Source organism: Microcebus murinus, chromosome 12, assembly GCF_040939455.1.
Source record: "Microcebus murinus isolate Inina chromosome 12, M.murinus_Inina_mat1.0, whole genome shotgun sequence".
In the NCBI taxonomy this organism is placed as follows: Eukaryota; Metazoa; Chordata; class Mammalia; order Primates; family Cheirogaleidae; genus Microcebus; species Microcebus murinus.
The window spans coordinates 2,548,186-2,575,746 of NC_134115.1; the positions used below are offsets into that span (position 1 = coordinate 2,548,186).

Here is a 27,561-nt window from a genome sequence, read left to right on the forward strand (position 1 = left end):
TCTTTAGTGTTCTAATTACTTCTGGTTCAATTTGCCCTTCTTTTTCTAATTTCTTACAGTGTAAACATTATCTAATTTAATCATTTAAAGCTATAAATTCTTCTCTAATTACAACCTTTAGCTGCATTCCACAAATTTTCGGTGCCCCATGTTTTTGTTGTTCACATTTTATATTTTCATGTTTAATTTCAAATGCCATTGAATTTCCCTTATATTTTCTTCTTGGGCCTAAAAGTTATTCAGAAGAGTGCTATTTATTTTCCAAATGTTTGAGGAGCTTTAAAATATTTTTTATGGATTTCTAATTTAATTCCTATGGTCAGAGATTTATTGTTTCAATTCTTTTAAATGTATTGGGAGTTATTTTTGCCAGGCATGTAGTCTTTAAGTGTGAACATTCCATGTGCCTTGAAAGGTTTTGTGCTCTGTTCACACTGGGTGTATTGTTCTGCAGATGTCCATTAGGTTAGAGTGGTGGCTAATGTCTGTGCACTCCTCTGTTTCTCTATCATTTTGTCTAATGCCACTGATTGCTAGGGGATGGGTATTAAAATTTCCAACTATAATGGTGGATTTTTCTATTTTGTCCTCTAGTTCTGTCAGTTTTTGTTTCTGTATTTTAAAGTTCTGATATTAAGTACATTCATGTTTAATAGATGTTTTTATTTAAAAGTCGTTTTTGCTGGGTACAGAATTTTGGGTTGACAGTTCATTGTCTCTTCCAGCAGAGACATTAAAGTGTCATTCCCTTGTCTTCTGTTGTGCTTGTTTGTGATGATGGTTAGCTGTTATCGCTCATATTTTTCCTTTTCTATGAGATTTTTTTTTTTTTTTTTTTTTTGAGACAGAGTCTCACTTTGTTGCCCAGGCTAGAGTGAGTGCCGTGGCGTCAGCCTGGCTCACAGCAACCTCAATCTCCGGGGCTCAGCGATCCTACTGCCTCAGCCTCCCGAGTAGCTGGGACTACAGGCATGCGCCACCATGCCCGGCTAATTTTTTGTATATATATTTTTAGTTGGTCAATTAATTTATTTCTATTTTTGGTAGAGACGGGGTCTCGCTCAGGATGGTTTTGAACTCCTGACCTTGAGCAATCCGCCCGCCTTGGCCTCCCAAAGTGCTAGGATTACAGGCGTGAGCCACCGCGCCCGGCCTCTATGAGATTTTTAACAGGTTGACAGTGATGTATATAGTTGTGACTTCCTTAGTCACATATTGTTTGGGCTTCACTGACATGCCTTGACCAGTGTGTTACTGTTTTTTTAAACAAATTTGGAAATGTTTTGGCCATTGTTTCTTTAAACATCTTTCCTGACTGTTTCTGTGAATCTCGATTCCACATAAGTTATTTTCTAAGAGGTCACTGAGGCTCTCTTTGCTTCTTATAAATCTTTTTGTCTCTTTGTTCAGTTTGGAAATTTCCCTATTGACCTGTCTTCAAGTTCACAAGTTTTTTTCTTTTGTCTCAGCCAATCTCTTGTATATACCATTATGTGTCACTTAATGACAAGGATATGTTCTGAGAAATGCACCATTAGACAATTCTGTCATTGTGTGAATGTCGCAGAGTGTACCTACACAAACCTTGGTGGTACAGCATGTTACTGTGCCAAACACCAGAACCAACTGTAACACGATGGTATTTCTGTATCTGAACACATCTAAATGTAAAAAGGCACAATAAAAATACAGTATGAAAATGAAAAATGGCACACCTGTATAGGACACCTATCATAAACAGTCCTGGCGGGACTGGAAGTTGGTCTGGGAGAGTCAGTGAGTGAGTGGTGAGTAAATGTGAAGGCCTAGAACGTGGCTGTGCACTGGTATTAGGCTACACTAAATTTGTTAGAAGTGAAGTACCTGCACTGCCATGTTATGACAGCTACAATGTCACTAGGCAATGGGAGGAATTTTCAGCTCTATTACTGTCTTATGGAGTCACCATCATATATGTAGTCCTTCGGTGACAGAAGCACCATTATGTGGCTTGTGACTGTACCATCAATGTATATTTTATTGTAGACACTGTATGTTTCAGTTCTAGTCTTCTCATTTAGTTTTTCTTTTACAGTTTCTATCTCTTGAAATAGGCTACATCTTCCTTACTCGTTCTTATGTGTTTTGTTTACCAGCCTTATAGTAAAACTCTTGGTCTGCTGAGCCTAACACATGAATCATCTTTGAATTTGTTTCTCTTGAGTAGGATTATATTTTCCTGTTTCTTTGCATGTTTGGTAATTTTTTATTGTATACTGGACATTGTGGTCTGTACTGTCGATTGCGTATCTTTCTGTGCAGGGCGTTGAGTTTCAGTACAGCTGTGCGTTCAGTTGTCGTCAGTTCTCCATATGTGCAGGGCGTCTGAGCTCCCAGTTGAGTGAGCGTGGCTGCTTGCTCTGTGTCCTCTTGTTCTGCCTCCTGGTAAGTTGCGGATTTAGCATCCTCTGCTTCCCTCAGGCAGGCTCTCTCTTGCTAAGAATAACAGTTGTGAACATTGTTCACTACTTTTTAACAAAAAGAAATTGTTTGGAGGAAAAATGTTAACTTCTATACAATATGTAACTATTTGCATTTTGACATTGATTACTTTTCAACCTCACAAAAGCCTTAGTTTCCTTTAAAGCTCATACATTATTTATATCCGTGAATTTATCTAGGATTTTCTTCAATCTAATTCTTACTTTAAGCACATGCCATTTCTGGGGCGGTGTGGCCCCGCCCGCCACCTCCCCGCCTTTGCGGGGAGCTCGTTCTGTCACTCCCTGCTGGTTCCTTCCTCTGTTCCCTCCCAAGCTTCTACTCCTTTCCTGTTGCTTTTCTTCCCCAGCATTGTAGTTGTTTACACTTCTTGACAGTAACTTCTTGGTGTAGAAGTTTCTTCTTCATCCATGTGTCATCAGTCCCTGGATCAGTGCCTGGCAGTATCAGGGCCGAGATTCTCAAATTGCATCTCCCTGATGGGGCTGCTCTGCCATGGGCAAGCCGCCTGGTTCCCCAGTGTTGCTGCAGGAGTTCACAGGCTCAGCCCTTTCCTTAGTCTCCAAGTGATCCATTTCACAGACTTCCTCCAGCTGTTACTTGTCAGAGCTCCCAAAATAAGCCACATGAAGATAACACATAATAATGTTTGAATTATAGGAATAGAAAGTAATTCCCACTTGTTCTCTCAAAATTCAAAGGCCTATAGGACGTCATTTTCCAACCACTTCTGTTGACATTCTCCATCCAGACTGGAAGCCCAGAGTAACCTGTGGGTGAGATGTGATGGCCTGAGCCCCTTCTCAGTACCCCCTTGCCACCCTGCCCACACCTCCATTGCTCTCCCCTTCCCGTGGGCACCTAGCCAGTGGCCAGAGAGAAGCCTGCAGCCAGGGCACCAGCTTTGTCTTCCCAGACTCTTGCAGGGTACAAGAGAAATTGCTCACTCTTATGGGCTCACCCCAAGGGACTGAACTGAATCTCATACCCTAGGCAGAGCTGAAGTTAATCTGACCAGCATGTCTTAATGATTTTTCTGGCAGAGTGGGCTTGCACTCTGAACCCAGCTACAGATGGATGGGACGTGTCCTACACACACTCAGACAGAGGTGACTTTCGTTTTCGTTGGTGTTCGGGGCCAGCATCTAATCAGCAGTTAGCTCCAGCTCACAAAGAGTGAAAGAGGGGTGGGCGAGGCTGGTGGTGTTAACACAAGTGTTTGCCTACAGTTAAACTACATTTAAGGAACCCTTGACCCAAAGACATAACGGCTGGGAGCTGGGGAGAAGGGCATCCTGCTGTGTAGACACCAAAATCTTATTTGGATTATTTATGGCTGTAGGTTCTTTTCTTTAAGAAGCAGCTTTTCTTCAGGGGCTGCAGAAGGTCTTTGCTATTGCAAGTGTGTAGACTTGGCGTTGGTGAGAGCTCAGGGATTTTCAGTCCATTTGGTTAAACTGAACACAACCCAGATTTCATTTGAGGATGGTCTAAATCCAGGTAGGGTGTTCTCAGGCTTACAGGGTAGGTTCCAAATTTGCTAGAAAACAAATTACTAGCCTGAGGTGCTTGTGAGACGCTTGTCCTGGGAGCACTGGCCTCCTGGCCCCCAGCAGTGGCAGCCCTGCAGTGTCTGCTGTAGTCCCCTGGTGACACCTGGGAAGATCCTGAATGCCACTTGGAAATGCACCAGAGTACTGAAAAGGGTGGCTCTTGTCAGCAGAAGCCAGAGTAACAGGTTCTGCAGAAAAGAATTTAGCACAGACTCCAAGCTGGGGGCTCAGGGAAGCATTGTGTCCCCTTCCCTTCAGTGCAGGCCATCCCTGCAGGGACCGGGACAGTTGGACAGGGGCAGAGGAGCAGTCTGCTGCGCACCGTCTGGGCTATGACATGGCGGGGCCAGGTCGCAGTGTCTCTGTGTGTGACAAGCACGCCTGTCGTCCTGGGAATTCTTGGAGTCCCTTTCATTGCCTTTGAATACAGTAGAAGAGACATTTATATATTGCTTTTCACCTTTCCAAAGAGTTCCCTCCGGTGATTTAATGGTAGAACACACTCTAGATTATTACTATCTTCATAAAAGCCTTGTTTGCGAACAATGGACATTTGTGTGGGACTGTGCCACAATGTCTCTGACATAGTTCAAGGGTGAGATGAAACATGTTTAAAGTTTCATGCCCTTGTGTGTACATGAACCCGTGCCCACCCATGTGCACACTTCACATTGATAACTATCTTCACTCCTAGTTACTTCTCCCCTTGTTCCATACTCCCTTAAACATGCTGAATATTTTTTAATTTATAGAGTTTATTTTTTAGAGCAGTGTTAGGTTTATAGAAAAATCGAGCAGAAAGTCCAGAGTTCCCGTGCCACCACCCCGCCACCACCACGCGTTCCTCTATTACTGACATCGTGCGTCACTGTGGCGTGTTCATTACAGCGCACGAGCCGATATTGTACATTAGCACTAACTGAAATCGGTAGTTCACGTGAGGGCTGACTCTGTGCGTTTTACCTTCTATGGGTTTTGGCCAATGTATGGTGGCACGTGTGCACCCTCATGGTCTCACACAGAGTAGTTTCCTTGCCCTAAAAATCCTCTGTGCTCCTCACAGTCCTCTCAGCATGCCTCCATCACCCCTGGCATCCACCAGTCTTTTTCTGTCTTCATAGTTTTGTCTTTTCTAGAATGTCATACAGTGGGAATCATACAGTCTGTAGCCTTTTCAGATTGGCTCGTTTCACCTAGTAATATTCATTTAAGGTTCCTCCATGTCTCTTCATGGCTCAATGGCTCATTTCTTTTCAGCACTGAATAATAGACCAGTGTCTGGTATAGCACAGTTTGTTTATACATTCACCTACTGAAGGACATCTTGGTTGCACTTATGAATAAAGCTGCTATAAACATTTATGTGCAGGTTTTTTGTGTATAGTTGAGTTTTTGACTTATTTGGATAAATACCAAGTAACAAAATTGCTAGATTGAAAAGGGCTGCATTAAAAAAAGAATCACTGGGCACTGTTTGGCATCTCCCAGTGCACTTACGGACGCTGTGTGTTTTCTCCAGGGACGACTCCCACGAGGATGGGTTCTGCCAGCCTTACCGGGGAATCGCCTGCGCGCGCTTCATTGGGAACCGCACCATTTACGTGGACTCGCTTCAGATGCAGGGGGAGATCGAAAACCGAATCACGGGTAGGAGCCGTATACCTTTCTCACTTCTCACCAGATAACACGCACATGTACAGTGGCCACTCTGTGTTTCATCAGTTAGTGGCGCAGACAGTGGGTCCCTCTTCCCTGTCACTTGGAATAGAAAATCAAAAATCTGTATTAGAAGCAGTTGTAGTTGCTAACATTTGCCCTAAAATATTTCCAGCTTGTATGTTTAATTGTCAAGGGCAAGTTGCTTACAGTATTCTTCTGCACTCTTTAATTTGGCCAAACCATGCAGGTGCAAACCTCACTGCACAGCCAGAGCTCATGTCCTGGCCATGCCTGTGTCCTCACTCTGCTTGCTTGCCTTCTCCTTGCTCTTCTTGTCTTGTACCTTCTGTGAGCTTTCTTTGGCCCAAAGGCACATAGGCCTGACGGCAGCTGTTGAGGAGGAGTGTGCTGGTCAAGGGTGGTGGGGACACTGCCGTGAAACGCAGAGAACAAAGCCAGGTCTTCAGGTACCTGGTTCAGGTCTGAGAAATGAAGTAGGTCCTTCAAGATGAGAAGCTGCTGGTCCTCAGCCTCTTTAGGAATTAATTCACAGACACATACGTGTCTTCTCTCCTGACTCAATAAGGATCAAGAAAAATCTTGTGCAGATAGCAGGTGCCCAACGCCTCAGTTTAATTGTATTCTCTACATAGCAGCTCTTGACCACGGCAACCCGTCAGACTTGACAATAGCGTCTGACGCCAGGGCCCCCAGGAGACGCTGTGGGGGCAGAGGGCAGTGCAGGACAGCACCCCAGGAAGAGGCACGTATGAGGATCCATGGTGGAAACCCACCTGGTGTCGTGGATATGCCCTTCTAAGGTCAGGTCACAGAAGAGGGTCACAGTCACAGAAGGGCCTGCCTGGCTCATGCTGGCACAGAGTCCCCTGGGGACAGGGACAGGGGCCCAGTGGGAAGTGGAAGAGCAGACAGAAGACACAGAGGAACTTGGAGGTGCCATCCTGGTCCAGTGGGAGACAGTTTTGAAAATGTTGGTACCTCTCACTGCAAAAGCTTTTTATGTCACTTAAAGCATAATTTCTCAAATGTTTTTGACCCCAATGTGCAGTAAAAGTATACATCATCTGTTGCCTTAGTTTACACATACGTGCGCTTCAGAGAACCGAATTGGGTTATGTATGAGGAACAACACTTACCCTTCACAAAAGCAGTGCCCTCCAAGTTTCTCTTCAGTTGTATTTTGTCCAAGAAAAAGTCATAGACCTTACTGGGACCCATGCACTCTGGTACCATCCAGTCTGTTCTGTGATTATAACATGCTAGCTGTAGATGCCCAGATCAGTTTGACATCCCACTAACTGGCAAATACTGGTTCAAGCACAGATTGCCCATAGGTGATTTCTTTGGGAGTTAAGGGATTGAACAGCTCAGATATCCATGAAGTCTTTTACAGCAGTTTTAGAGAAAAGGAGAAAAATTAGAATGAGGATTCTCCAGATTTGTGGCCTTTTGAAAACAAGAAATTTGAAGTTGCTCTCGACTGACTGACTTGTGGTTTGGAATAAGAACAGTAAAGCCCACATTGGTTGTGATGTTCTGTTTGGAGAGCAGTGGACAGGGTGTGGACGAACACAAGGACTTGAGCTATCACATCTCTTTGCTGCCTAGAACCACAGTTTCAGAAATAAGCCCTCAAGCGATACATCCTGAACGGGAGGAAGAGGGGAAGTCCTCTGCAGACCCACCCTGACACTCTGTCAGTTGATAAGCCCAGGAGACATGACAGGTTGGCTTTCTTAGATAACCTCTCCCTGCCTGGAGGGCATTTTTGACAGCCCTCCCCCAAATCAACAAATCCATAGTGATGAGATTGAACTGGGTTCAAACCTTGGTTCTTCCACCAAATCTGGGACATGTGTACCTTTACCTCTTATGCTCTCTGCTCCTTAACGTTAAGATCGGCCACAAGGAATCTGGAGTAGTGAGGACAACAGACGGGCACCAGGTTAGGGCAGTGCCAGCCACTCCTGTCATTGCCAGCCTGTTACCAGAACCCTGCCGGTGGCTGTCCGGCCCATGTCACAGGCACTTTATGGGCTCTGCAGGGACCTTCCCCTCCCACTGTGCAGTCTCCAGTCACCCTACAAGTAAAGAAACAGGCCCAGAGGGACTGGGTGATTATCCCAGAGCAGGGACCTGTCGCGCCCGCCTCGCCAGCAAGGAAGACGCGGCAACCGGAGTTCTTCTGACCGTGCTTTAATGGGGTTCCCTTTAAACTTACATGATGCGGAAGACCCTGAGCACAAGCTCTCACACACTTATATACTCTAAGGAAGGAGGGAAGTGATGGGGATAGGTTAAAAGCGCGCGAGGGTTGTTACTGATAGGCCAAGCTAAGATCCTTCATATGCATACTTAATGAGACAGGAAAAGCCCCTACACCTGCGCGGTTCACCCTGTTTATCAGTCCTGTAGTATCGGCGTGACCAGGAAGCCGGCGCCATCTTGCAATGGCGTTAACACCGCACCCCACAGGGACCACTCTACCGGCTGGTCTCCTGGGAGTAAATGCGCTGGGGCAGGGCCACCTGCTCTGCCACAGGTACCAGGGACCACACTCCCCCTTCTGGGCTCTGTCGCGGAGGGCAGACTCAGTGTGTGTGGGCAGAAGGGCCTGTCCTCCTCAGCTGCCCCAGCGCAGTCCCCGTAAGCCAGTTCTATCAGGTAGAGGTGGGGTGTGGGCACCAGGCCGCCAATCCCTCCTTTGGAGCCCTGCCTTGGCCCGCTCCTGCCCTGCCCTGTGTGGCCGCGCCCCCGCTGCGGGGGTCCTGCTCCCCACCGGGACGCTAGGCCCTCGGTTGTCCGCTCCCATGGGTACAGGGCTCTTCCAGGTTGGTGCCGCTGGCCTGCCCCGGCTCGCCGTCCCGGCTTCTGCCCGTTTCGCCAGCTGCCTCCTCATTCCTCCCCCTCCTCAGCTGCATTTGCTGACCGCGGCCCTCCCCCCAGGCAGGCGCGGGGGCTGGGAAGGCCGCCCGCGAGCCCTGGGTCCCTCGCTCCCCACCCACGTTAGGTCCTTGGGAAATGCTTTTGCATCTGAAACCCGAACCAAGGCGTCCCGTTGAGTGAGGTCTTGGGCCCAGTTTTCTTTCTTTCTTGTTTTGCTTCTGATGTTTGTAAGTGAAGCCCTGAGACCAGGGACTTTCCGTGTCTGCGGCACATCGGAGCAGGTGGTGGGCACCTGGGAGGGCAGCGTGGAGGGTGGGCGGGCAGGAGGAACGGCCGGGGCGCCGGGGCGGGGCATGGGTGGCACACGGGGCTCGGGCGGGGGCCGGGGACGCTCGGCAGGCCCTCAGCTAACGCCTCTCGCGCCTCTGCAGCGGCCTTCACCATGATCGGCACCTCCACGCACCTGTCGGACCAGTGCTCGCAGTTCGCCATCCCGTCCTTCTGCCACTTCGTGTTCCCGCTGTGCGACGCGCGCTCCCGCGCGCCCAAGCCTCGCGAGCTGTGCCGCGACGAGTGCGAGGTGCTGGAGAGCGACCTGTGCCGCCAGGAGTACACGATCGCGCGCTCCAACCCGCTCATCCTCATGCAGCTGCAGCTGCCCAAGTGCGAGGCGCTGCCCATGCCCGACAGCCCGGACGCGGCCAGCTGCATGCGCATCGGCATCCCGGCCGAGAGGCTGGGCCGCTGTGAGTCCCGCGCTGGGGGAGCCTGGGAGCCCTGCTGGCAGCCGGGGAGCCCAGCCAGGCCTCTGTTCCAGTCGGACGCCCTCCGCAGTCAGAGCAGGGGATTTGCAGTCATTCGGCCCCAGGCCCGCACTTGGGCTTGGCAGGTGTTTACCTTTGCAGCTCAAGTTGAGCCCCTCCACCTCCCTGAGCCTGAGATCTCAGTTTTCTGAAGAGGGAATGATCTTCCATCCTGCCATAAAAGGCTGTTGGGAGCCATGAGAGGACGCAGGGTCAGCCCCCAAACCTGCCTGACGGTCAAACTCGGGCATTCTGGAAAAATTCAGACTCAGCTCCTGCCCCAGACTTCCCAGAGCACAGTCCCCAGAAACCTGTAGGACCCTTAGCCCTGGATGTGTCTAGCCTGGTGGGAGCTGGAGAAGGACCTGTCACTATCAGGTGTCACTGGGCAAAGAATTATGGAGGGTCCCTCCCCTTTCCAGCCACCTTTCCACAGCTCCCTGCAACATGGAGGTGCACCCTTCCGGGGTCTGCAGAGGACAGAGGGCATGTTCCCCACCACCCTCCTGCTGGAGCAGAGTGGCTCCTGCTCTCGGGGGCTCAGTGAGCCCCACGTGGTGAGCCCTGGCAGGGTGGATCATCTGTGCGTAGGTGGAAGGCATAGGACAGGTCATTCTGCTGCCTTCTCCGAGGGAAACCATTGGCTTATGTCACTGAATATGTCCAGATTTCCGCCCTCCATGAGGGGTGAGACCTGGGGAAGCAGTCACCTTCCTCTGAGGCTCTGGGGCTCTATTTAGCTTCCTTGGCTAGCCTGAGGGTTCCAGGAGTGGGCAGAGTTCTTTACCAGGACAGCCGGGCCTGGTCTCCAGGCCCGTGTGTGCACCCTAACGCCGGCTGCAGGGCACACTCACTGTGACTCTGGGAAAGTTGCTCACACTCCTGTTCCCTCCTGTTCCATGGGGATACTAACAGTACTAAGCTCGTGGAGTTGGGATGAAGATGAAATGAGTTAATATTTACAAAGGTCTTAGAACAGTGCCCTGCACACAGTAAATGCTACGTGAATGTTCAACACGTGCACACCCAGCTCCAGGCTCCTCTGTGGAAGTGGAGTGCTGGTGTTGTCCTCACTTTACTGAGAAGGTGGCCTCTGAAGGCCAGGCCTTCCCTGCCTGCACAGTCCAGTCCTGCTCCTAGAGCAGGTGGCCCTGAGGTTAGTGCTGACGCCCTCATTTTGGTGGGTGGTGGGGTGTACGTTGCCTGGTGGGTCCCAGAAGATTTTTCACTGTGGAATAACTTCTGACAAGTTTTCCTCCCTGACGCACCCTCCATTTAATTTGTGGGCTCGGGACTATGAAATCATTACTTCTTTCAATGCTGCTTTTCTTGGAAGTTAGGTAAAATGCTTTGGTCTTTTGGAAATTTCAGTTTGGGCACATGTAGGCAGAGTGGTTTTGTTTTCCTTCCTGAAATAGTTGAAGAAGGATGAGCTCTATACCCCCAGCGGTTTTCCTAACTTTCCTTCTTCCCTCAGACCATCAGTGCTACAACGGCTCGGGCTCGGATTATAGAGGCACCGCAAGCACCACGAAGTCAGGGCACCAGTGCCAGCCGTGGGCCCTGCAGCACCCCCACAGCCACCACCTGTCCAGCACAGACTTTCCCGAGCTGGGAGGGGGTCACGCCTACTGCCGGAACCCTGGAGGCCAGATGGAGGGCCCCTGGTGCTTTACGCAGAATAAAAACGTACGCGTGGAACTGTGTGACGTACCCTCGTGTAGTATGTATTCTCTCTTTTTGAATTGTTGACTGTTGAGTGAGCCTTGTGACGAGCGCACTGTGTGCTGCTCGGGCCTTGGGCGCGCCTGGGTACGGTGGGGACCGTGGCCCCTCTCACCACTGTGATCGCTTGTTTTAAATAAAGCTGTTGCTGGTTTTAAAAGTAATACCTGGCCATTATATTAAGGGCTGTTTTAAAATACAGAAATGTCTGGAGAATAATGTGCAGATCGCCCCTAACTTTGCCATCAGTGGTGACTGCTGTTTGCATGTGAGGCCTCTGTCAGCCCTTTTCCGCCGTATGGTCCCGGGATGTTCACTCTGGCACCTTGTTTCTCCAAAAACATTAGTGCATAGCTTTTCCCAATATTAGTAAAAATGCTGTCCCTCCCACCTCCAGCTTCGAAGCTTTTCGCTACTGTAGATTTAGTAGAGTGAGGTGAAAATAAAACTCAGTTCTCTCAGTCATGCCTTGCAAGTGTGTAATACTATAATTTTTTCCCAGTAAGCATTGGTGATTTTAAATAGATAATAATAAAACAAATGATGGTGCAAACGTGTGAACGGTGCTCACATCTCTGACCTCGGCATGAGGGGCACGGCATCTACTCCTACCCTGATAATGAAAAGTGAACCCAAGTCTCTGCTGCCCCCAGGGCTTCTGGAACATCCGCCTCTGGGGGGGCGAGGGGAGGGACAGTGCTGTTTGTAGTTTTGATTTGATCTTATTTTGGGGGGACGGGGTAGGGTAAGACTGGGTTTGGGACAACTTGATTTGCTCCTAAGGTGCCAATCCGAGCATTTTTAGAACTGAATTAATACTTTCAGATATTCCATTGACCAGAAATCACTAGTTTGTTTCCAGTCCCCCATCATAGGGCCGTCTAAGTCTGGTGTAATTATTTTCAGGGTTAAGGAGAAAACCTAGGGATGCAGGAAAGTGGCCTTCCAGAGAGCGAGCGAGCTTTCTGCCGCACGTGGGAGATGGGTTGGCCTCCTTAAATGGTGCCACCTTCTCTCAGAATGCAGGTGCTTTGAAGGGCCCGGGGTGCTCTGGGCCAAGTAGCCCGGGAGGAGCCAGCCCTGCCGGAATCGCGCTGAGTGCCTGTGTCACTGCAGCCCTGCCGGCCAGGAGCCGCGGGCGCCTTTCTATGAATCCTGCAGAGGGAGACAAAGCGCCGCTCTTCATTGAGACCGGACCCTGAAGGAAACCTGCCTAGGCCTAGACTGTGCCTCATGTTTTTGAAGAATTATTGTGTCCCCGCTGCATATTGTATTAGGACAAACTCCTGGGCTGCCAGTGCTATTTTAAATCAAATGCACTTTTAATTATTATTCTAAAAGAATATGTTATCATTATACAAAAATGTGAAAAAACACATTAAAATGTTGAATGAGGAAAAGGATCATTGCTAACCCCGGGACCAAGTTTCATGCACCAAGGACAAGGGTATTTCGCCGACTTGGCAGTCCCTGAGGAGGCCTTAGTGAGAGCAGAACAGGGCAGAGCACCTCGGCTGTGTTCCGCTAGTCTGTAGCGGGATGTGCATTTTTTGCGGTTCACCTTTCTTGGGGTTTGGTGTGGAGTTTTGCCCCTTCCTGTAATTTATCGGTTATCCATTTGCAGTTAATATTTTGGCTGGAGGTGGGAGTTAGAAGGGGGGGCATTTCTGAAAACTCATGGAAGCCTTATCATTGTCCACAGGCCCCCAAGACAGCAGCAAGATGGGGATTCTGTACATCCTGGTGCCGAGCATCGCGATTCCACTGGTCATCGCTTGCCTTTTCTTCTTGGTCTGCATGTGCCGGAATAAGCAGAAGGCTTCCGCGTCCTCACCGCAGCGCCGGCAGCTCATGGCCTCGCCCAGCCAGGACATGGAAATGCCGCTGATCGGCCAGCACAAACAGGTCGCCTGCTTCTGCACGCTGACGAGGGGCACGTCCGGGCTTGCCCTCGGGTTTAATCCCGGGATCAGTGGCCTGTGGCATTAGGCTTCTTACGTTACTGCGCATGTAACACGTGATTCTTTTAGACTGTTGACCACTTTGACATTTCTTCTCCTAAACTCCATCAAGATGTGCGTGTCCTCAGACAGTGATGGCATGTGTGCTGGGAACACACGGCTTCTCCCCTAAGGGCTGCTCTGCTGGGCCCCAGCAGTCCATCCTCTCTGCTCCAGTGCCTCCGCTCTGCCCACAGGACACACAAGAAAAAGAGGGTCCAAATTTCCCCCCAAATTTGAGGTTTATATGGCATTCTAAGGGACTGGGAACTGTTTCTGGTCAGTTTGGGGCTGAATTGGTTTTGCTTTGTTTGGCTTTTCAAGACAGGATAGAACACCAGTCTCTGAATGGGAGCAGGAGGGACAGGCCACCCCTGGGAGGGCTCTTGGAGGGCAGCAGCTGAGAAAGTGTCCCTCAGCCTTGCTGGCTGCAGTGAAGGGGCCATTCGTTCGGCTGTGGGTGAGCGTCAGTCCCCCCCCCTGCTTGGCTGGGTTTCCATGGTGGTTGGGAAGCTAATTTGGCTCTTCAGCGAGGAGGTCACTGAGGGCTTGCTGCAGGCACGGCCTGGCCAGTGAGGAGGACACAGAGCCCCGGGCTTGCACTGAGGTCCAAGAGCCTCTAGGAAGGACAGGGCCACCACAGGACGGAGCAGGCGTGGAGGCTAATGGGTTGCGGGGCTCCAGCATCTGCGTTACCTGAGGGTGCGCCTGCCAAAAGGGCATTTACCTGAGACAGACCCATGGAGGGCACCTCTGCAAAAGAACCAGCCTGGGCTCTAAAAGTGACAAAATCACGAAAGACAAAACAGTCATTGGGGGCCACTGCAGGGCCCATTAGAAAAGACATGGCATTTCGATGTGACATGGCAGCACATAGGGGAGGTGAAAGGAGCAGGGCTGGACGATCCCAGGGGTGACCCTGGGCGGCTGGTGCACAGGCTGGGCTGTGAGGGGTGACAGGTGCTCGCACACATGTGAATGGGATGGGTGTCTGGAGTGGCATCTTTGGAGGGACCCAATTTGTAGCCTTCGGGACCCATTGAAGGTTTCAGACAGGAGGCAATAGTGGCACCCAGGCCGCATTTGAGACTAATCACAGAGCTGCGTGGCGGGAGGCTAAGGTGGCGGGAACCGGGGTCTCCAGCTAGGCTGTGCCTGAGAAGGCCACAGGCCTCCACCCTCCCGAGCTCCTCGCGCCTTCTTCCAGCTTGCGATGACAGCAGTGTTTCACGGGGGCATTTCTTCTTGGCAGGCCAAGCTCAAAGAGATCAGCCTGTCCACGGTGAGGTTCCTGGAGGAGCTGGGAGAGGACCGCTTTGGGAAAGTCTACAAAGGCCACCTGTTTGGGCCCACCCCCGGGGAGCAGACCCAGGCCGTCGCCATCAAAACGCTGAAAGACAAAGCGGAGGGGCCCCTCCGGGAGGAGTTCCGGCACGAAGCCATGCTGCGGGCGCGGCTGCAGCACCCCAACATCGTCTGCCTGCTGGGCGTGGTGACCAAGGACCAGCCACTCAGCATGGTCTTCGGCTACTGCCCGCACGGCGACCTCCACGAGTTCCTGGTCATGCGCTCCCCGCACTCAGACGTGGGCAGCACCGACGACGACCGCACGGTGAAGTCCGCCCTGGAGCCCCCTGACTTTGTGCACGTGGCGGCACAGATCGCAGCAGGGATGGAGTACCTGTCCAGCCACCACGTGGTGCACAAGGACCTGGCCACCCGCAACGTGCTCGTGTATGACAAGCTCAGCGTGAAGATCTCAGACTTGGGCCTCTTCCGAGAGGTGTATTCTGCAGATTACTACAAATTGCTGGGGAACTCGCTGCTGCCCATTCGCTGGATGTCCCCGGAGGCGATCACCTACGGCAAGTTCTCCACCGACTCGGACATCTGGTCCTACGGCGTGGTGCTGTGGGAGGTCTTCAGCTACGGCCTGCAGCCCTACTGCGGCTACTCCAACCAGGACGTGGTGGAGATGGTCCGCAGCCGGCAGCTCTTGCCCTGCCCGGACGACTGCCCCGCCTGGGTGTACGCCCTCATGGTGGAGTGCTGGAGCGAGTTCCCCGGCCGGCGGCCCCGCTTCAAGGACCTCCACGGCCGGCTCCGAGCGTGCGGCAGCCTCTCCAACTGCACCAGCTCAGCGCAGACCTCGGGCGCCAGCAACGCCACGCAGACCAGCTCGCTGAGCACCAGCCCGGTGAGCAACGTGAGCAACGCCCGCTACCCGGGGCCCAAGCAGAAGGCCCAGCCCTTCCCGCAGCCCGCCTTCATCCCCATGAAGGGCCCGGTCAGGCCCCTGGTGCCCCCGCCGCAGCTCTACATCCCGGTCAACGGCTACCAGCCGGTGCCGGCCTACGGGCCCTACCTGCCCGGCTTCTACCCGGTGCAGATCCCCATGCACATGGCCCCGCAGCAGGCGCCAGCCCCGATGGCCCCCAAGCCCAGCTCGCACCACAGCGGCAGCGGCTCCACCAGCACGGGCTATGTCACCACCGCGCCTTCCAACACGTCCGTGGCGGACAGGGCGGCCCTGCTCTCGGAGGGCCCGGAGGACACGCACAATGTCCCTGAAGACCCGGCCCAGAGCCCCGTGCAGGAGGCGGAGGAGGAGGAGGAAGGGTCCGTCCCGGAGACCGAGCTGCTGGGAGACAGCGACACCTTGCAGGTGGACGAGGCCCAAGGCCCGCTGGAAGCCTGAGGGGCAGGGCAGGGCCTGGGGGGAGAAGCCCGTGACCCCGTGGGGACGCCAGCGCCCTGAGAAGACGAGGCCCGCGGTGTCCAGGGCCCACGTGGCGGCTGGCTTGCGGGCTGGCGGTGTGAGGCCTGCCCCCAGGAGCCCCGAGCAGCCTCACCCTCCGACTGGACGGTGGCCGCCAACGCTGCCTGCGTTTATCCCGGCGGCAGTCGGTAGTGAGCAGCGAGTGCTTTGCGGTAGAATCGGTAGCGACGTCGCTCCGTATTGTGTGTGGATGGAGCGTCTGAAACTTGGGGAACACAGGTGTTTGGAAGGCGGCAAGGTGGCGCCCTGAGTTTCCAGGCTGCCGCCACCGCGCGGGTTTGAGGACTGTGGGCCCTGCCGCTCCTGCGCCGGGCCCCTCCCCTCCCCGCGCCCGGGCCCCTCCCCTCCCCGCGCCTGCGCCCCTCCCCGCGCCCGGGCCCCTCCCCTCCCCGCGCCCGCGCCCCTCCCCGCGCCCAGGCCCCTCCCCTCCCCGCGCCCGGGCCCCTCCCCTCCCCGCGCCCGGGCCCCTCCCCTCCCCGCGCCCGCGCCCCTCCCCTCCCCGCGCCCGCGCCCCTCCCCGCGCGGGGGCCCAGCCGGAAGGGCCTGGCAGCTCTGAAATGGGAGTTCCCAGTATTACGCCAAAATGTGCCTTTACACAAACCGACACAATTTTGTTCTTTGTGAAACGGTTTTGAGTATACTGCATATGTATTTTGCCCACTTTTCTGGAATTCAAGGGAAAATGTTCCTTGGATTTGGAATGTTCAAAGGAAGCAATATTGTACAGAACACAGTATTGTTATTTTTTTTAAGAATCATGTACAGACCTTAAATGTAATTTATATGTTTTTAATATGCCATTTTCATTGAAGCATTTTGATCCTAAGATAATGACTTAGTAATTTAACTGCTCGTGTTACCTACATTGGGCGCCTTGGTGTGCTTGTCTTTGTTCCACGTGTGAGCCAGGGCCCTTCATTTCAGAGCCCTGCGGCACTCAGGCGCACAGGCTGCCCTGTGTACCCGCGCATGCTGTCGGTCCCACTTGTAAATCCCACAGCTGGCGTGTCCAGTAAAGCAAAAGAGACGTCTGGTGGCTCTCTTGAAGGCTGTGAGGACACTGGGCAGCAAAGGCCCAGCCGAGCGACGAGGTGCTCAGCGGGTCGGGAGGTTTGCTGGGGACCAGGAGCTCCATGCTAACGTGGGTGCGTGTTGGCAGGCAAATGCAGACACAGTTCCGTGGCTTTTCTCTGTTAGGTCTTGAGAGCATATTAACTGCAGATGGTGTGAAGGTGGTCTTTGATGTTAAACCCATCCCCTCCTGAGGGCCCAGCGCCCCTGACATCTTTAGGCTTGGAGCAGGAATGGGTCCAGGGAGGGGTGGGGGCATGGGCTTCCTTTGCCACCTGCCCAGGGCTGCCTGCAGCCCTGCTCCATCTGCAGCGGGGCCACTGTGCCAAGGTACACCTGGGCTGGAGTACAGCAGGGCCAGGCCTCCTGGGCTTCCAGTATAACTGGAAGTGGCCTCAGGGCTTCCAGTATAACTCATGATGGGGAAAACGTGAGAACTCACTCGGACGCAGACCCACCTGTAACAGCACATGCCCTCACCTGGAGTAGACCCCACATGCTCGGTCACCAAACTGACCGTGCCATCCTGAACCTCGGGTTTATCATGTTGTGGGGAGAAGTCATAGCTTACCCTAACTCATTGCGAGGCTCATGGCTGAGGCCCCTATATCAAAAGACAGATTAATAGGAGCAAAGCATACAAATGTATTTACTATGACTTTTCCATGGCACTTGGACCTTCAGAAACAACGCAAAGAAGCAGGGAAAGCAGGGAAATTTGTGTGTTTTTATGCTAAGTTTGGTGAAGAGTGGATAGTTGTGCAGAAGAGTGATTGGACAAAGGGGGTCAGACTTAACGGTAGTAGACTAGGGGTGCTTAGCCAGGCCCATCCAGATTCTTCTCTGTGTCCCTTCAGAGATAAGGACACTCTGTTCCTCTGGGTACAGGGAGGGCACCTCTGGAATGGGCGTTCTATGACCTGCCTCTGAAGAGAAAGGTGGTGGAGAGGCAGAGGGCCCACCCTGCCCTGTAGTTTCCCCATGTGCAGGGTGTTCTGTCCTGAGCCCCATCCCTGTTGTCCCTGGCTTTCAAATCATACTACTCATGGATAGTTCCCACACACAAATAAACAAGTAAAATGTCTCAGTGTGCATCCCAAAATCAGGATGGACCCCTTGCAGAAGGAGGTAATGTGATCGGGGTGAGGACTCAGAGCGCCCTCCTGGCCAGGGTGGCCCGGATGGCATTTTAAAGGAACTTGGGGCTAAATGGAGTTACTTCTCATTTTCGCTGATCTGAAAGAGGAACTGGCTGTAGTTTGGTACACCTGATGCTCTAACCGGTCTGTTGAGACCCGAGAGTGAAAGTGGGAGATAGGCAGCTCTCCCCGAAAGCCCAGCCAGTGCTGTCACTTGGCCCAAAGAACACAGCACTCCAGGCACTGGCAGCACCACGGAGCTGTGGCCACAGAGACCTGGTGGAAGAGCACTGCGGGTGTATTTCGGCAGAGCGAGGGAAATTTGGGCTTGGGGAGTTTTTGGAAGGGTCTAAATATAACATCTCCATTCATTATAGTCATTCTAATTGTAAAATCTTGATAAAATGTAAAATCATCATAAGGAAGATTACTGAATATTTAAAGTTCCTGCACTTGAACAATAGCAACTTAGTTGGAATGTTCCAGAACAATTGCTTCTAGAGCTAAGTTGCACAGTTCAGGTAAATGTCACTGTAACATGTCTGCCCTTGTTCATACCCACAAAAGAAGGACTTTTACACAGGTATTGAGTAACTCACTTAAATGTCATTGAGTTTTAATTGAGCTGTACAAAGCCACAAATACCTTTGCACTCCTTGTATTTTTTGACGATAATAATTGTTGAAACAGTCTATCAGAGCATTGGGTAAATTTTTCTGTGCTAATTTAGGGTATGTGGCGAAATACTCCAGTTCACTAGAGTTTCCAACTAACTCAGGAAAATCCCTTGGGTCTCAACATGGAAATGCTTTACTCTCAGTTAAAAGTTTTAGTTCAACCTCACAGTTCCTTGTTGATAGCTATTTTGGGGTAGTTTGTGACCTTATAATGATTTTTGGAACAACTCTTGCACAGGCATGAGTTCTATATAAATGGTTTTTACAGGGACATTTAAAATCTTCTTTAAGATGAACTTATAAAAGGGGTGTCAAAGTAAACATACTTCCAGGTGAGCTCTCTGACCTAGCCTCCGCTAGTCCCTGTGAACTTTCCAAGATCAGTTCTATCCCCAACCCCTGCCTCCCAAAGTAGTAGAGACCGCAGATATTCCCTGGCCTGGCATTCTGTGGGTGCCCAATAATTGGCTCCTGAAATAAAAGAGTAATGCTTCATTTAGGTAGAGAAGGCCTGGATTTAGGATTTACCTGATTCCAGCTACAAAGGACATAAGCCTCGCTGCCAGTTTAAACTCAGGACAGTAGAGTCTTTACAGCGTTGTGCTGGGTTTTCAGGTTAGCTTCAGTTCTTCGATTCCTGAAGAGCTGATCCATTCCTATAGTTCAAAGGCACCATGGCAAGTTTCCTTCCTCTTTTGCCCCAACTTCCCCCGACCTTTCCCCTTCAAGTAGCTGCTTTATCTGTTTCATGGGGCTCTTCCCACAGTTTTTCATGCATGTGTAAGTAAATATACCTATATGTTCTTATATTTATTCCTTTTACTATTTTACACAAATGGTAACGTTCTCTACAAGGTGCTTTCTGCCTTGCTGTTTTCCCTGAGCAGCACACTTGGCTATCTCGGCATGTCAGGATGGGAAGCTCTGGGTTCTTTAGTATTCGGTGGGGGATGAACCACGCTTTGTCGAACCCGTGGCTCACTCTCCAGCTGCCCCTTGTCGCTGCAGAGTCTGCGAACATAGTGTACTTTTTCAGAATCAAACGAAATAAATTCCCTAACACAGATGTATTAGCCAATATCCTCCCAGAGCGACAGAAGCAACAGGATGTAGATGGACAGACAGGTAGACGAGAGGGGTGTCTTAGGGCGGTTGGCTCACATGATCACGGGGGCTGAGAAGTCTCGGACAGGCCGTCTGCACGCTGGAGACCCTCGGATGCTGGACCGTGGCTCTGTCCAAGTCCAAAGGCCTGAGAACCAGAGGCCACTGGAGTGAGTCCTGGAGTCCACAGGCCAGGGAGTCCAGAGTTGTTTAGGGACAGGACACGCAGGGTGTCTCAGCTTCAGCGGATGGATGGGCACGTTTGCCTTTTCTGTTTCTGTTTTCTCTGGGGCCCGGCAGAGGGGGCGACGCCTGCCCACACTGAGGGCGGCTCCTCCCACCAGCCACATGCCATCTACTCTGGAAACGCCCTCACAAGCACCCCAAAGTGATGCCTCACCGGGTTTCTGGGCGTCCCTTAGTGTGGTCAAGTTGACGCCTTCACAGCTGTCATTTCACTGTGGTACTAGCTGACCTGACAGGTGTGAAATGGTACCTCATTGAAATTTTTTACTTTACATTTTTAATTTAGTTTTAATTTGCATTTCCCTGATGACTAGAGGGGTTGAACACACCTTTTCACAGTTCCTGGCCATGTGGTTTTCTTTTCCATGAATTGAGTCCTTATGTCTTTTGCCCATTTCTGTTGAGTGGTTTGTCATTTTCTTGCTGTGCCATGGGAGTCTTCACATATTCTGGATGCCAGCCCTTACCTGGCCAGGTGAGATAAAAATATCTTGTCCTATCTATTACTTGGCTTTTAACTTTGTATCTGTCTCACAGAATCTTTTGCTTTTAACGTAGTAAAGTTAATCAGCTTTTACATTATGTGTCTTTGTGTCTTATGTGACAATTCTTTCTCTGTCCTGAGGTCCCATAAGTACCAAGCAATATTTTCTTATAACAATTTTAAAGTTTGCTTTTCACATTCAGGTCTTTAGTCTAGAATACATTTTTTTGTGTGCATGGTGTGAGGTAGGAAAATAAATGCAGCTATTTTTCTATAGGATAGCCCATTGTCCAGCATCATTTATTAAGAGTTGATATTTATTAATGTAATTCCACTTTTCTAACAAGCATGTATTGTATCACAAGTATGTATAACATATGAAGAAGTCAGTTTCTAGACTATTTTCTTCACTGGGTGACTTATCTAAACACATTTTCAAAACAAATGCTTCTTTAAAAACAATATCTTCTATTTTCAATATTTTAATTTTGAGCTTTATGCTACTGTGTGTGTGATACATTATGTAGGTTGAGAAAGCGCATTCTGAGTCGCTCACAGCGGCTTGGCCCCGCCCCCTCAGGCACTGTCGGCAGGTGGGTAGCAGAGCTGAGACAGAAGATGGACACCTTGGCGTTGTGCCTCTGGATTGCTTGTTGGCCACACGACTGTGCCGTTTTCCCTCAGCCCTTCCTGGTGGTGATCTCAGGAGGAACTGGCATACTTGGGGTCACCCTCCTTGGAAACCAATCAGTAAATATTTGATTGATCAGCAGTGTACATTTATTTACAAAATGAGATTATTGTTAATATGTAAGACATGGTACTGCAAGTCAAAAAAACGTCATCACCAATCCTGTTACTGAATTTCCTTTTAGAACTTTCCAGTGTCTCTTAACTGGGCATCCAGTCATGAAATTTAGCCTTGTACACTTGTGAATTGTTGAGTAATGTACCCAGCCTTTAAAATTCACATGGGGGATTCATTGTAGTGGGGTGCATGGCACATCTTGGATTCATTTTATTTTCTGAAATAAGATGTGGTTGAGAAATAATCACTGTATGTTTCCTTTTTCATGTTTGGGAATCAGATGTGATGTCAACTGTGGTGGACAGATCCTAAGGCCACCCCCCCCACCATCCTCACTTTCTGGTGTTCATGCCTATGGGTGATCCCTCCCTGAGAGTGGACGGGACTTGTGGCCAAGGTGATGGGCTGGCCTTCCCCTGATTAGGGACATGATGTACTCCACGACCTGCAGTCTCGCTCCAGCCTCCTCTCTGTGGCTTTGCAACACAAACTGCCATGAGTCAGCCCCACGGACACAATGGCACAAACTCTGTTGACCCAGCCCTGGTAACATTGTGACTTCAGCCTGAGAGACCCTGTGCAGAGGACCCCAGTGGGCAGTGCCTGGACTCTGGCTCCCAGAAACTTGGAGATGATACATGTGTTGCCATTGCAAGCAACAGTGCTTGCAGTAATTGCTATGTAGCAATAGAAACCAATACATTGACTTACAGATAATTTCTGAAAGTCACTTTCCTGGCTAATGCATATGTTGGTTGGAATGTTCCAGCCAGTTCCACTGAGTTTGTATTTATCCAGATAAGAGATACGAGAATATTTATGTTAACTCTTTCCCAGGGCCTATTACATTAACCTGTAGTTGAATGCTCACGAGTGGTTCTAAAACATGCAATAGCTCCAACTTTTATTTGCCAAAGTCAGATCGCTTCAGCTTGCACCTGCAACAGGGAAGGGCCCTGCCCTTCTAGGTCACTGCTGTGTCCCCAGCACCCAGCAGGGCCTGGTACAGGGGGCTAAAGAAATATTTGTTGAGGCCGGGCGCGGTGGCTCACGCTTGTAATCCTAGCACTCTGGGAGGCCGAGGCGGGCAGATTGCTCAAGGTCAGGAGTTCAAAACCAGCCTGAGCGAGACCCCGTCTCTACTATAAAAATAGAAAGAAATCAATTGGCCAACTAATATATATATATAAAAAAATTAGCCGGGCATGGTGGCTCGTGCCTGTAGTCCCAGCAACTCGGGAGGCTGAGGCAGTAGGATTGCTTGAGCCCAGGAGTTTGAGGTTGCTGTGAGCTAGGCTGACGCCACGGCACTCACACTAGCCTAGGCAAGAAAGCGAGACTCTGTCTCAAAAAAAAAAAAAAAAAAAAAAAAAAGAAATATTTGTTGAAAAAACAGGTAAATGAACAAACAGTTGTCATCATATCCTTAATATTGTTACCATAATCCTCTGTCTCTGCCCCCATGGTGGGTGTTCCATGTGCACTGTCTCCCCAGTCAGCTACACAGCCTTGTTGTTGGGTAAGTGGAATCAGCCTCATCTGACAAGCAGGAAGCTGAGGTTCCCAGAGTTTAGCGATGGCCGGAGATCAAGTGGAGATTCGGTGGCAGCAGTGCTCAGGGCCGGCCTTCTCTATTGCAACACAGAAGCTTGAAATTAAATATTTAATTTCAATATTTAATTTAAATTTAATATTTAATTTAAATATTTAATATTTAAATATATTTAAAACTCATAAGCAAATATATATGTCTGTGCACAGACATATACTAAAATTTATATACATTTTATTTATTAAAATGTATATATACTTTATTTACCAAAATTTATATATATATTTAATAAAAAGACGGACATTCCCTCCCATCTACTCTGATCTCTTCCTCTAAAGGGAGGGCGGTTTTGAAGCTCAGTGGGACCTGAGGTTTGCGTCCCTGCGTTTCTTGTCACCCGCGAACACCCCATGCCTGTAGATGGCGCTTGAGTTCTTGTCGCCATCTGGCGTTCCTCCGCTCCTCAGCAAGGTCTGAATTTACTCCTGGTGTCCTTGGCTCTTTGGAGAGAGTATTTTCTCACGATGAATACAGCTGGGTGGTCCCATTATGCAAGATTCCTCATCTGTGAATTATTTAGTGAAGAGAAGTGCTTGCGAATGCTTAACTTCTGCTAGCCATACAGACACCTCCGTGCTCACCACTGGGCAGGAAGTAGAAGCACAGGGCTTCTTACAGATCTGTCTGTCCCAGGAGTGAAGGTGCTGGGAAGAGAGCTGGCATTTATGGAGTGATCACTCTGCGACTTTAGATGACTGCCTTTACCCCTACTCTCACAACATCCTTCCGAGGGAGGTGCTACAACTACAATTCTCACAAAGAAGGGAGGACAGTCGAGTGTAAAACTGTCCCAGAGAAATTCAGTAAGGACTCAAGGCAGCTCTTGGTTTAGGTTGATGCTAGAGGCTGTCCCCGCCAGGGTCCTAGGCTAGCTCGTCCTCCACATCAAGAACTAAGTGGAGGGAAGAGAGAAAGATCTCCAGGGAATTCTTGTGTTGTTATGGCTTGTTTCCTTCAACAAGAAGGAACAACAAACCCATCCAGGCACGCTCACACCTTGTTTTGGACAGTGAGCCCTGAGAAACCCATCATGTGGCCGACCCTAAAAAATGGACCCTAAAGAGCCGACCCTAGAAAAATGTCAGAGGGAATGGGATCCAGCAAAACATGGCAAGCCAACAGGATTTGAAATGTGAGCTATTCTATTTCACACCAAGGCCAACATAAATGCATTTTAACTCTGGTTTCTATAGGGCTCCGTGCAAGGGGACTGTTGCCCAAGACAAGACCCTTCCTACAAAGCTCCGGTGGGCAGACCACCTTTCCCCATTCACCCTTGGGCTGCCGGCGAGTCTAATGCCCGACGCTCCCTCTTTTGGCAACACATAACCTCAATGTCAGTTCTGGTAAATTTAGAAATTTACCAGAAGGTGGAGTTTCTTTTTCATTAAATCCATATGTTTGCCAGAAGCTATTAATAGCATAGGTCATAACAAAATCTTTAATGAAACAAACACTAGCAATTGAGTTACGCTGACTTTAGTTGTAATAAAATCACAAGTTTTCATTTGCATAATGAAAAACTGTATTGAGGCAAAACTCCATGAGGTGTGAAGTTAAAAGCCTCTGACCACGAAGTATTCGCCAAGAATCTGGGGCTAATATGTTGCCTTAAGACCGTTACTCTATATAAGACAGCAGATCATTTATAACTTAGTTACTCACAGTCTAACTGCTATTATCGGGGTAACTCTAAACGATTTTTGGCCGAATGACTTAACTAGGACACTTTACGCTCGCAGACCCCACGGCAGACTTCCAGCCACTTCGTTTCTGGCCCCTGGGGGAGAGCGCTCTCCGGCTCTCCAGCCCGCAGCACCGCAGCACCGAGGGGACGGGACGAGGGGACACATGCTCCTGTGTGGAGTGCGGGAGGGAAGGGCCATGTCACCAGCGCTCATTCCCATTTGGAAAGCGCTCAATCCACGTTGATGGACTGAAATCTGAGACGAGTTTGATGATGTGGCCCAAAGAGAAATAGACCTCGCTTCCTTCTCTTCCTTTGCCCCAAGAGATCTTTCCCAGATGTTTTTTAGGGCATAAGAAGAAATTACTTATTAAAACTCAAGAGTGGGATAGCACAAATATACTAGAATGTATAAAACCTTTTATTCCTTTGCTTTTCTGTAAGCACACAGAGACTTACAGGCTATTGCTATATTATTCTGCAGGTGTAAATTTTATAATAAGCCAGGCGACTGTGCTAGATGCTGCGAATGCAGCAGCCCAACTGAACTATGCTTTCTGGAGCTCAGAGCCCCACGGGACAGACAGACCAGCACAGAGTGGAGGCAGGCGAATGACTGAGAGTGCCCTGGGGTCGAGGAGCCACAAGAGGTCGGCCAGTCCCTGGACTCAGAAGCAAACTCCCCAGGAAGGAGCAGCCATCGCCCAGACAGAAAGCAGCAGTGCCTGCTGCTGGCCAAGATTCCAGAGTGCTGACAGGAAAGGCAACTGAGGACCGAAGGAGGCAAGCATGGCTGGAATGTAGCACCCCAACGTGGGCGCCTAGAGAAAGAGGCAGGGAGACCCAGAAGGCCTGGAGAACCGAGCCGGGAGTTGGACTTTACCCTTAGCGCAGGGAAGAGCTATCGAAGCGTTTTAGACACGCTTGTGCCAGAATGGTCAGCCGGGCGGTGTAGAGGGAGTACGTTCCAGATGGAACCGTCTGGGCAAACACACTGTCGCTCCTCAGGTCTGTCTTATCTTAGGTTGCCCAAGTGACTTGCTTTACATTTTGTTCTGTTTTCTGCCTTTGTTTATAACTTAAATTCATTCTAAACATTTCTGCAGCTGCATCACCAAGGTGGGTTTAACCACACGTGATAGTTTGCTACAAGTCTCCGATCGTGGTTCGGCGGCAACGTTGGTGACTTCTGAGGCCCCTGCTCCCTGGCTTGCAGGTGGCGGCATCTCTGGGTCTTCACACCGCGTTCCTTTAAACCCACTTGCATCCTAATTTCTTCTCATAAGGACACCAGTCAGACGGGATTGAGCCCATGCTAATGACCTCGTTTTACCTTAATAACCTCTATAAAGACTATCTCCAACCACAGTCACAGTCTGAGGTGCTGGAAGTTAGGGTTCAACATGCGGAGTTTGGGGTGTTGAGGGGGAGGCAGTTCAGCCTATGGCACTCCACTTAAGGAAAGTGCTTTCCCCTAAATGTTGCTGCAAAATATTTTAAAGCAAAAGAGCCAACACATTCTCTCTTGAAACTCTGGGAGCTCACAGTCAAGTTTAATTTAATTCATTTACTAGGTTAGTGCCTCTGCACACAACATACTCCTGTAGAGAAAAGAAGCCTGTTGTCAGTGAATCTATGTAATTGAATCACCAAAGATGTTTTCCCGGCCTCGCCTCGTGCCATCAATCCTTTTATGTTTCCAGTAAGGAAAAAGGAGAACTCATGTGGGCATGTTTACATTTTATCCTTAAACAAAAATAAATGGAATTCGACATCGTAAAGCCAGGCCATCGTACATGTCAATGTCAAATGAGAAGTTTCTCGGGCCAGATGTGGCACAGTAAACAGCAAACAGTAAACAGGTGCCAAGCATTCTCCATGTACCTGAAATAGAACATGAAGGTGAGAGAGGAAGAGGAGGGACTCAGTCAACATGGTCGCAGTGTTCGTGACAATAAGGATGCTGTTGCTTAAAAAGCCTTTAATACTTTTTATTGAATTTAAAAGTCACATGTTGCCTTAAATATTTCTCCTTTTTCCAATTTCACTGTGACTTACATCATATTCTCTTACATAAAAATTACTCTCCAGACCAAAATTGTTCATGCTGACATCTGTCCAAAAATGGTGCCTCTGCAACTTGCAGCCATAGCTACTTGTTTTGATACGCTGCCTCCTTCTTCCTGCTGTCACGTTCTTACGGGAAAGCCAAGTGAAAAGGAAACATTCCCCCTGGGAGGCCAGGAAATGCAGTATAAGTCTCTGTGGAATGATTTGCCATATTTATGTAACCAGTAGAAAACAAACACACACATACAGGAACCTCCAGTTTGCTCTATTTTTAAAAACCTTGGTCCGCTTTCTTAAGCAGGAGAGTCAGTTGAAGTCAGAGTTTCTAGATTCTTTATCAACAAGGACATCCTATGCAACGACTGGTCTAAAGACTTCCTGTTATAACAAAACGTAGCCCAGATACCCCAGGTAGCATAGTACATACTTTCAGGAGTTCATAGCCCTACCATGATGGTGCAAAACTGGGAAAGACTGAACTTACTACAATAGCGGTGCGGTGATGTGATAGGGAAAAATCACTGATGATGAATGACATATCGAAGCAGAACTTTATAATTAACTTGTTATGTGCAAAATGGAAGTTCTCTGATCTTGAAATCTTCATTATATATGCAGAACTGATGTTTCCTTAAGATTGTTAATCTCTCTGAGACCAGGGATTACTTGTAATTTAGTTACTGAATATTCTAAATGACTGTACATTTAATGTGACCCCAATGAAAATTTTGAGCAAGATCAACAATTTTATTCCAA

At 49.7% G+C, this 27,561-nt stretch overlaps 1 protein-coding gene across 1 annotated transcript in view; it reads left to right on the top strand.

Annotated features, from left to right (window-relative positions):
* Positions 1–16,228, top strand: part of ROR2 (receptor tyrosine kinase like orphan receptor 2) — a 229,092-nt gene extending 212,864 nt beyond the window's left edge. Inside the window, exons 5-9 of the mRNA XM_012773835.3 lie at positions 5,554–5,681; positions 9,032–9,346; positions 10,881–11,126; positions 12,831–13,033; positions 14,381–16,228. Of these exons, the coding sequence (XP_012629289.1) occupies positions 5,554–5,681; positions 9,032–9,346; positions 10,881–11,126; positions 12,831–13,033; positions 14,381–15,826 (2,338 nt within the window). The 3' untranslated portion in view covers positions 15,827–16,228. The remainder of the gene's footprint in view (positions 1–5,553; positions 5,682–9,031; positions 9,347–10,880; positions 11,127–12,830; positions 13,034–14,380) is intronic.
* The last annotated feature ends 11,333 nt before the right edge of the window (positions 16,229–27,561 follow it).